At 40.1% G+C, this 9711-nt stretch overlaps 2 protein-coding genes across 5 annotated transcripts; one reads left to right on the top strand and one right to left on the bottom strand.

Annotated features, from left to right (window-relative positions):
- The first annotated feature begins 2194 nt into the window (after positions 1–2194).
- LOC135491016 (selenoprotein K-like) lies at positions 2195–5034 on the top strand. Its single transcript, XM_064776635.1, has 6 exons — positions 2195–2282; positions 2762–2846; positions 3124–3142; positions 3385–3437; positions 3594–3637; positions 3867–5034. The coding sequence occupies exons 1-6, from the start codon at positions 2261–2263 to the stop codon at positions 3908–3910; spliced, it is 267 nt and encodes an 88-aa protein (XP_064632705.1). The 5' UTR covers positions 2195–2260; the 3' UTR covers positions 3911–5034.
- A 762-nt stretch (positions 5035–5796) lies between these two features.
- On the bottom strand, positions 5797–9239 carry LOC135491270 (mitochondrial mRNA pseudouridine synthase Rpusd3-like). Of its 4 annotated transcripts, none has more exons than XM_064777020.1 (8): positions 9110–9239; positions 8291–8605; positions 7722–7878; positions 7321–7431; positions 6973–7057; positions 6706–6838; positions 6342–6481; positions 5797–6224 (listed from the first exon to the last, which is right to left on the bottom strand). In XM_064777020.1, the coding sequence occupies exons 2-8, from the start codon at positions 8580–8582 to the stop codon at positions 5934–5936; spliced, it is 1209 nt and encodes a 402-aa protein (XP_064633090.1). In that variant the 5' UTR covers positions 8583–8605; positions 9110–9239; the 3' UTR covers positions 5797–5933. The 4 variants fall into 4 exon arrangements, with proteins under 4 accessions (XP_064633090.1, XP_064633089.1, XP_064633088.1 ...); XM_064777019.1 differs by having other exon boundaries at positions 8291–8583; XM_064777018.1 differs by lacking the exon at positions 9110–9239 and having other exon boundaries at positions 8291–9005.
- Positions 9240–9711: the final 472 nt, after the last annotated feature.

Below are 9711 nucleotides of genomic sequence, written 5' to 3'. Positions count from 1 at the left end.
GCGTCCTGATGACCATCTGAGTAAGGCTCACATCCTTTTGACTGACAGTTCCAGAGAGTTTAATATCAGAGCCTCACAAGGACAAGTTGTGTCCTGCACAGACGGAATAGTCTTGTTTCACAGCTGGCACCCCTGGTATTTGAAGGTGGGCACATTTTTTCATCCAACTTGTCCTCCATGACTGCAGACAATCACAATCTCCACGTGTGAAACAGCAATACTCAGATGGATTTCAAAACATCACATTGGCTGATACAGGTAACTTTCACACTTTGGTTGAACACCAACTTTATGTGACAATCAGAGTGACAAGACGGATTACTGATAGCAACAACTGGAATGAACAGCTGGTGTCACATGACACAATCTATACCAGGCAACATGCGTTACAATCAATACATGTTGGGACTACCATTATATAAAACACATGACATACTGTCCAACCTTAATCAACTTCTTTAGTACAGCATATAATCTAAGTGGAATGAAAAGAATGAAACGAAAATGTTACACACAGAAAATAAAGCAGGTGTGAAGACCACAATAATTCTACATGTACAACACATGTAGCTATTGTAGGTCTACATGTACTGTCACTGCAAAACAAAGTTTTTTTAGGAACTTGCCGTTATTCATATCTCTTAGTACATGTAGCATTCCGAACAACAATTGAGGTACCAATATTATTTCAACATGAAGAAAAGTCAACCATTTTCTGATTTAATATGAGAAGGTAGAACTCTGGCATTTCTGTAGTTGAGAATATTTTGTTACAGTCAGTGTCATTTTCTGAAGATATCAAGATCCCTCTGATGTACACAGAATCAGATGCTCAATGTCTTTAGCATTCCAATGTCTTAGTCCATTTCCCTCCATCCGACCACTGTGATGTACAAAGGTTTCTGATGTTAAGAAGAGAATACTCAGTCCAAATCCAGACAAGAGTGAAGTCAAAACATTTTCGAACACTGACTGATGGTGAAGTTCCGATGCTGAAAACTTACAAATCACATGAAAATCATTCTGGGCACAGTGAACTACATCTACGACGGCAATGATCTTCCTCAACACAAATCTATGATAGTACACAGTTTCAATTATTCCTGTAACTAATGCGAATCATATAATTTAGTTTGGCATGGCCCCTCCCCACTCTATGTTGAAATCCTAATTAGAACTTGTCACAGCAGAACTTCCACCTTATACCTATTACTGTATTAATGCACATGCGATTTCTCGCAGCAGCGAGGACCTCTATATATATTCATCAACGAACAAGAACATCTCCTAATTTATCTCCCTTTTGTATTATATCAGAATGCTGCACACACTGTAATGCCCCATCCATCTTGGCACCATCTCCGTTTGAATTTGATGGTGTAGCCTCCTGCCCTCGTCTTTGGATTTAGGTAACAGCGTCTCATCTCACACCACAGGTCTAATAGTTTTGATCACAAAAATTAAGATTGCAGAAGTCTGTAAAGTCAGATGCAGAATAAAAGCAGACAGAAAAGGAAACCCCACTTCCTGTTTTAATCACTCAATGCTCCAACCAGCATGGCCGATTCAGTGGTCCGTAAAAGCTCAATGACAGTTGAATTTCTCGGCGAGTGTCCTTTACGGGTATTCTTCAGTAGAGCACTGAATTACGAAATGAGTAGCAGATGAGCATGAGGAAATGTATGGCCCAATGGCAATGGGGAGTTTTCTTTCAAGTCATGAAAAAGTGTAAATCTGAAGTCATTTCTATTGGCCTGCTCTCCGTCGGGCGTAGCAACCTAGGCAAGCACATATTCCTAGAATGCCTATGATTAACCCTAATATCAGAGCAACAGCATCTCCCCCGTCGAATGCTGATACGACGGGAAAAGGAGCAAAAACTTGCACCAGAAAGAAAAGGGCAAAACAAAGCTGTACGTCCGCCATCTTGACAAGTGGCTGAAATCATGTGACCGTGGACCGATGTACAAACTTGGTTGCGTCTAAATTATAGAAGTCCTAATTGACACAAATTCGGTTAATTGAGTTTAAAACTACGTTTGATGTAAATAATCAAGTGCTTCCTTAAAGAATATTTCCAAAAGAAATCACCTTAATAAAATAATGTTAAAACTTACCTGCTACTGCCTAATTGAGGTATTTGAACTGAGATGGTTCCGGTAAAAAAAGACGATTCGAATTTTATCTCAGCGGCCGACTGGGGGCGAAAAGATCAGGGAGCGAAACGACCGGATACCAGCTGACGAAGTAAAACGAAAAGATGGTTTACGTATCAGAAGGAGGTAATATTCTCTCGTTTTCTTCAAAATCCTCTCCAATTTCATCTACAAGATTAAGACATAATAAATCTACCTCATTTCAGCTACCCTTTGGTTATATTTGATGTGTAAAGGATGAATATAAATCAAGAGAATTGTTGCGTGTAGGCCTGCAGCTGTGACTTGTGTACATTTTTGTTTACATTTTCGTGTGTAAAATCTGCGTCATCATTCATTGCATCATTGTCGACAATGACATTGAATGATTGGGATAGAATCTGAATGACTAGGCCTACGATACGAATGGGTTATTTTGTTAAAGATTCTATCTAGGGCCTATGTATAGTTAATGATGGCCATCAAGTTCCGATGATTGATACATTCTTGATTTGAGTTACCGCCTTTACCGGTAGTTTATGTTTAACAATTGCACTTTCCAGCCCTGGCAGGACAGTGATCTGGTTAATTATGAAATAAGTAAATTAGATTGTTACATTTTTCAGGTCAGGTCCTCGACTCTAGATCACCATGGAGACTTTCCATCATCCCAGAGTTTTTCTTTGGGATCATGAACTTTTTTGTGTTATTGTAAGTACAGTACATTTGATTATGAAATAATTCAGTGTAGATTTTGATGATATACAGGATTTCACTATAAACTTTGTTCACTCTCTTACATAGTTTTGGTACATCTACATGGTTTTGATCAGCAGGGGTCAGTATGCTTTAAAAAATGTGTCTTCCCCTGATCAAACTAGATTTTATACAAACTGAGCTGGCCATCCTGTAAACTTCCAAAGAACAGTTCAAGAGTATTCATTGTTGGTTACGTGACTTGTTTAACCTTATTTCTTATTTTTTTCAGCTTTAAAACAATGTTCCAGGTGAGTGGTTGACCTGTTGTTGACATTTTTGGTGCTATAGTTTCAATGATTTGTTGTATGAACATTTTTCTCTTGTCACATACTTATATTTGACTCACTTGTGGTACAAATATGTTGCTTTGATTTAACTTGAGTGTGTATATGTAGAATATCAACTATATGTATTCCATAAGTATACATTTGGTGAGATGATTAGAAAATTAGCATTGATTTGCTTTAATTGTCTTCCATTTATTTTCCAGCCATCGTTGACCAAGAATGGCAGTAACCAAAGCTCAGATTACAGACCTGATGGGTGAGTGTCTTGTGCTGTCTTGTTTGAGGCAAACAGTAGTCCACAAGTGTGTGCTCAGTTCTGTTGACTCAGGTCTTGATAGAAAGCCTACACTTATGGAGGTAAACTGCAGTGGACTCCCTCACAATCTGTTTAAACAATCTGTTTGTTTTCCAGTGGTGGTGGTGGCCCCAGGAGAAGAATGGGAGGATTCAGAGGAGGTTAGTATCATGTTTATTCTGTCAGTTTGGTAACAATCTGTTCTAACTAGGCTATAGGAGCTCAAGTGCTGTAGTTCAGCCTGTCAGTCTGTTGGGCCCCTATGTCATAAGTCAGTTGTAAGTTCATATTGTAACTGGTTCCTGGCTTCAGATCACATATTGCTGTCGCTTGGAAACTTCTTGTTTCGAATTCGATGCTTTATAATAATTTTCTGTGATATCATTTCAGGTGGTGGAGGTCCAAGTGCGCCACCTATGGCAGGGGGTGGATGAGGCCGGTAAACGCTCTCTGCTCAAGAGAGCGTAAGATCTTGCCATCTACAGGAAAGCGTACGCATCATTAAGTCGAGGGATTGACATTTACACACTGAGGATTTTAGTCTTAATTCTAAGCTGAAGCTATTCAGGATCTTAATATTACTGTTTTACAAACTTTTGACAGAAACAATGATATTGACTTGAGTTCCTTGGTTTCTCTGATGGTTGGGGGTTGGGCCGGTGAGACAGCATACTGTATCTGTCAGTGGATAAGCTGCACTGAGTTATAAGTTACACCTTAACTGAAGAAATGTTTGTGTAAAAGGTGTCACTTTTCCACTAGCATTAGCAGTATGGTCATCAATGATTTGTGTAAGCTGTATGTAGCTGGCAAGTTGGCAGTGGTCACAAGGCTTTCTGTAGTGAGCAGAACTTATGAAACATTTGTGGTAACCTCGATTGAGCCCATGAATGTGGATGTTGCCTTGTGACTGCTGCTGTTACTCAAAAGTTTGGGACAGGTCGGGTCGGGGCGGGGGGGATTTATGGACTGTCCAAAAATATCATGTTTGCCTGAGTGTCATCCCATAATACTTTGTCTATTCAGAATTCTTGTACAATAACCTCAGATTAAGAGGGCATCATCATATTTCAAATGGATTTCTAGGTCAGAAAACCCTGTATCGGGAGGTTTGGGGAGCTCTTCATGAGGACAGTCCATACATGTATTGTTGAAAGAAATATTTGCTGTGAGCTTTACCAAGCTTTAGTTGTATAGTGTGGTACAAGTTTGTCCTCATGTTCATTCATATTGTCCTTTCATCTTTTCAATGATTTCATTGGATTGTCACACAAGGACGTCTGGTGTCCGTATCATTTGCCATCTTAGTCATTGTACATACAAATGTATCGACCAAAATGTATTGTTTGTTCAACAATGGCCAGGATAGGGGGTACATGTCGTACGTGTACAATGCACTGACACTTTTTAAGGGAACATATGTCATCTGAAGCAGCCGGTTGTTTGGATGAGAAATTCCCTTTTGGACATTGAACAGGCACTGCATTGTTCACCTTGACCTTACTATTGTTGAACAGATTTGAAATATTTATTGAATAAAAACTACATCTGCAAAGAAGTTTTATGTTTCCTCTCCAAGATCTATGTACCCTCGTCACTGTCTTTGACCAACATATGGTGAGAGAGCAGTGGGTGTCCTTCAATGACACTGCTGTCTCTGGAAGTCGTGAGGACAGTCTCTTCCAAGAAGAATTCTTCCTGGAGAAACCTGTCTCTGAAAGATAAGGACACAGTCTCCTCCAAGTTGTGAAGCTACCTGAACTTGACTGTCTCTTAAAGACATGACAACAGTCTCCTCAAAGTTGTCCCAAGGGATGACCATCTCCAAAAGTTAGGAGGACGGTCTCCTTTGAGTGAGGATCCTTTCTGGACACGACCATTTCAGAAAGATGCATGGATAGGCTTCAGTGTGAGGATCGCTTTGAGACAACGGTCTCAAAATAAAAGACATGAGGACAGTCACCTCAAGGGGGAATCCTTCCTGGGGACTACCTTCTGCAGGCATAAGTCTCCCAAAAGAGGGAGTACATCCATGAGAAAACCTGTCCTCAAAATACTTGAAGATATCCTATGAAGAGACAACCACCTCCAGTCAGGCATGAGGACAGTCTCATCCATGGGAGAATTCCCCTTGGACCACTAAGATAACATCATTGGGAATGTCAGTTATTCTGAATAATCCTGTTACCTTGATCCTTGGAAGTCACCACCATCTGCCTATGGCTTGGTCATGGTCATCAGGGTGATATTATTCCTATGAAAACTCTGTAACAGCAAGTCATGGAAAGAAAAAAACAAAGGTTGTCTCATAAAAGCATTTAATCTGCACAAAATGATTTCTGCAAATGATCAGCACCATGAGACATGCTCTACTATGTCTCAAACCTTTTTGAGTCACTCCCCTCCCGAAATCTGTCCACAGAGTCAAAACCCAAATCGTTGATCACATTTGAATCATCATCTGTCTGTTGTCCACTCAGTCTGACTCTCTATTTTTTCCACCAATCCTTCCACAAGTCCTGATTTATCTGGAGCTGCCGCCTTAGTCTGTTTCAAATATTCATCACTAAATCCCAATTCAATCATAGATTCCATGAAAAAGTCAGGTAATGGAGCCTCGATTTCAACACTGTCAACTTTGCGTGATAATTTTGGCACTATCAATTTCTTGTGATGTAAATGCAGAGGGATTTTCTCTATGTCCTTCCAGTCTGTCTTCAGACTTTGAAAGATCAACTTGGAGAGAATCTGAAAGGCAAGCGTAAATTATGAAAGTAACAAGCTTATACATGTATGTCCAATAACAGAAAGAGAACAAGGTTGATCAGCTGATCACAGGAATGGTTATGAGATTCATGACTTTACCTGCGTTTCTGGAATAGCTGTATACTGTTCTTGAAACACAGGCCGTCCAAGCACTGTTCGTAGTCTTGATGAATACACATGGTCTCCAAGAAGAGTTGCCAACTTTTTCACTATGTACAGTGGGATGACATCCCATTTACCTGAAATTACAAGTAGAGAGTTTGAAGGCCTGCAGTTGTAGGGTCTTCAATGGGAAGTCTTAACAAGCTACAACATCCTGGGTCAAGCTGTGGGTGACCTCAGGAGCACACAGGAGATGGTTCATTGTTCCTAAATGAGCATCTGATTGACCATTGTAGGCAAACTGAGAACAACAGAAATGAAGAGCAGTATCGAATTTAACGACGAAGTCTATGACACTAACCAGTTGTGGGTCTCAACTCCACAAGAGCACATTTGGTCGAGGTGGTTCGATCAAGCACCTCATACTTTATAAACGGGTTGAGATATGCGCCTCTCTCCTTTGCTCTGTTTGAAGGGTTATCTACAGTATAAGTCTGGAAAATATGAAGGGGATAACAAAAACCTATCACTTCAAGAAGTGCCTTTTCGGTTTTACAAAATATGAATCAATAATGTATCTGTGGAGAATGAGAAATAAGGCAGAGACTTTCAAGTATGAAGTACTGACCAATAGATGGCTGCCAATTTGCTTTCTTGTGACAGTGAACTTGTCAGTGCCTTGATCTGGTTTTGGAACTCTGACAGTCAGTCCCCTGAAAGATAATGAAATGATGTATTATTCACTGAGGTTGACATATTCAAGGGGTCTCTCCCAATGAAATGCAAGGCTGTGATTTTCCAGAAAAAGAGGATTTACAGCTGTCCATCAGAACCTGGTTTTGACATTTTTACCGCTCCAATTCATGATCGGATAAAACCCATACTTCAAACTCAGTCTGTCTCAAGGGGTTTGACGATAATGTTCACTATAAAACAGCATCAATGTTTCAAGCTCAACTCTAGGAGGAATTCTTACCAGAAAGTATACGGTAGAATTTGTTGTGCTGGAACAGATGATGTGTAGAACTTCTTCAATTTCTGGCACACCTCTTTTGACTTGGCTAAGAGGATGACCCCACTGTATTTCCTGAAAGCGTTCAATCATTTTACAACCGTTGAAATTCCCTTAGCGGACACCTCTCTATTAGGGACACCCTCTCTGTTGAGGTAATAAAGAGTTACATGTTCTTTAGGTCCTAAATGGAGAGGGGCTAATTGGACACCGAGCACTGTAAGTTTTCATTTGGAGCTTGGAATAATTATGACTGAATAGGCCCTCCTGTATATTAACAATATGTTAAGTTTGCCTCTGTTAATAAGGAAGCATTTCCTTGGCTTTCATAGTTTAACGTTTCTTCATCATGGCAATCAGTTTACCTGTTGATCCCAACAACAGTCTCTAGGTGTTTCACATTCAGTCGCTGTTTCATCAATGGAATCACATCAGTGAGGCCGAGAGCTTCATCATCCATGCTGCCTTCCCTTTTGATGTGTAGGCTTAATCCATTTGGTTTGTTCACCGCGACTACATGTCCTGGAAGAAGGAGACAGCTTACTGCTGGTTTCAGAACATACAAGAAATGATAATGATTACAATGACAAATCAAACATGACAGAACATCTCATCAGAACTGAAGACATTTAAGATTTCCATATATTCCTGGGATGTGATTGTTGAGACAGTATCACTTATCTCTATGAGATGACTAAGATAGACCCGATGCATCCTTGTATTAACTGTTTGTGCTATCTGGAAGTGAAATTCACAATGGAAATCATGGAACAAGTCCAAGGAAGTCGTTGAAGGCCTCAAACCAGCAGCAAAATGACAAACAAATGACAGTGTGGTCACAAACTACACCTTCTTTTTTGTGTTGTGCCTACATTTAGGGTTTATTTGGCACTAAACAACCATCTCTAACTGGTGTGATGACATCTATAGTTACCATTTTCAAAAATAACATTCTCTAGTAACAGATCAGTGAGAGTATCCATATTGCTACTCTCAGTATTGGCACCAGGGAAACTGCCAAATGAATGTCTTCCAGTTTGAACTGACGACTTTGAAATTTCACATTCGTTTCTGGGAGATAACGACTGTTGCATGCTTGCAACATATCTGCATTGGCTGCACCTATATTTTCTATCTCTCACTGATGTCATGCCTTGGAGTAGGCTACTTTTTGTGAATAACTTCTGGGAAGGAAACATACGCCTCCAATGGTTGAACACGGACATCCTGAAAGAACATAGAAGACGTCCTGAAAGAATTAAAAGACAACAATTATTTTCTGCATCGTCTCTGCTTCGAGTCGACTTCGAGGGTTGTTCAGTTTCACTTGTAGTTGTACTTGGGCCTGGCCTGGCACGAGATGAGGCACCAATGACAAAAAGAACCCAGTGGCACTCACTCACGCAAGCACTGCAATAGACATCATGCAACCGTTCTGACTCCACCGTGTAGGGGTGTGCTATAGATCCATGCACTTGATTGGGAACAACGTTTACATATAGTGTTGGCTGCGTCACGTCACCATGCATTTTTACATTACTGCAACGTGACGAGACATCTTCGTAAACGTTGTTCCCAATCAAGTTCATGTATCTATAGTATAGGGACTCCCATTTGCCTGCACTACAGGCTACACTAAAACTGGGTCTGACACTGCCTACTACTTTTCACAGACTCGACTAGGCCTACAACCGGCCACAGCTTTTTCTGCGGTTTTCAAACAAATCAACGTTACAGAAAACATTTTGTGTACCTTATGTTTAGTTAGTCAAGTTGACAACAATGGGGAAATGATTAAAACTAGAAATGATGCAAAATTTTAAGAAAAAAACATAAATTTTCACATTTTTCAACGCTTTTTCAACAGTGTCGACCATGTTACAGAGTTCGTAATCTGCTACTTGACTCACGTGCCACTTCATTCGGGTCATACTAAACAGCGTCAACCAGGTTTAAAACCATATTTAAAGTCATCAGAGTAAAATCTAATGGTCATAAACGAAACAATCAGGACATTTTCTTCATTTCCTGATCGTTTCATGACATTTGTGTGCTAGATCAGCTAGTTGTTGTCTAAAATGTACCAGCACCACCCAGTCGGCGGCCATGTTGGATTTGACTTGGAGGAAATGATAGGGTTTCCAATTACAAGAGGAGCACTGTGATTTTAGACAACATCTCCCTTATCTTACACCCAAATGTCATGAAATTTTCAGGAAATGTGTTTTTTGGTGTATTTATTACGTTAATGGCCACTAAATTTTATTTTGATGACTTATATCTGACTTGAAACCTGGTGGACGCTGGTGGGCGCTGGTTGACGCTGTTTAGAATGACCTTTGCATTCCTTGCAAG

Source organism: Lineus longissimus, chromosome 7 (genome assembly GCF_910592395.1).
Source record: "Lineus longissimus chromosome 7, tnLinLong1.2, whole genome shotgun sequence".
Lineage (NCBI taxonomy): Eukaryota > Metazoa > Nemertea > Pilidiophora > Heteronemertea > Lineidae > Lineus > Lineus longissimus.
Note: the sequence above shows the minus strand (reverse complement) of the source record. Positions and strands in the feature narration are given on the sequence as shown.

Bases quoted from the DNA above. Each gene is read 5' to 3' on its own strand.
- LOC135491016 (XM_064776635.1), top strand. From the start codon at position 2,261: ATGGTTTACGTATCAGAAGGAG. The intron at 2,283-2,761 runs GTAATATTCTCT...TACATTTTTCAG, and splicing joins GGTTTACGTATCAGAAGGAG to GTCAGGTCCTCGACTCTAGA. The intron at 3,638-3,866 runs GTTAGTATCATG...ATATCATTTCAG, and splicing joins AATGGGAGGATTCAGAGGAG to GTGGTGGAGGTCCAAGTGCG.
- LOC135491270 (XM_064777018.1), bottom strand. From the start codon at position 8,945: ATGAACTTGATTGGGAACAACGTTTACGAAGATGTCTCGTCACGTTGC. The intron at 7,058-7,320 runs GTAAGAATTCCT...ATTATCTTTCAG, and splicing joins ATTCTACCGTATACTTTCTG to GGGACTGACTGTCAGAGTTC. The intron at 6,839-6,972 runs GTCAGTACTTCA...CATATTTTCCAG, and splicing joins AAATTGGCAGCCATCTATTG to ACTTATACTGTAGATAACCC.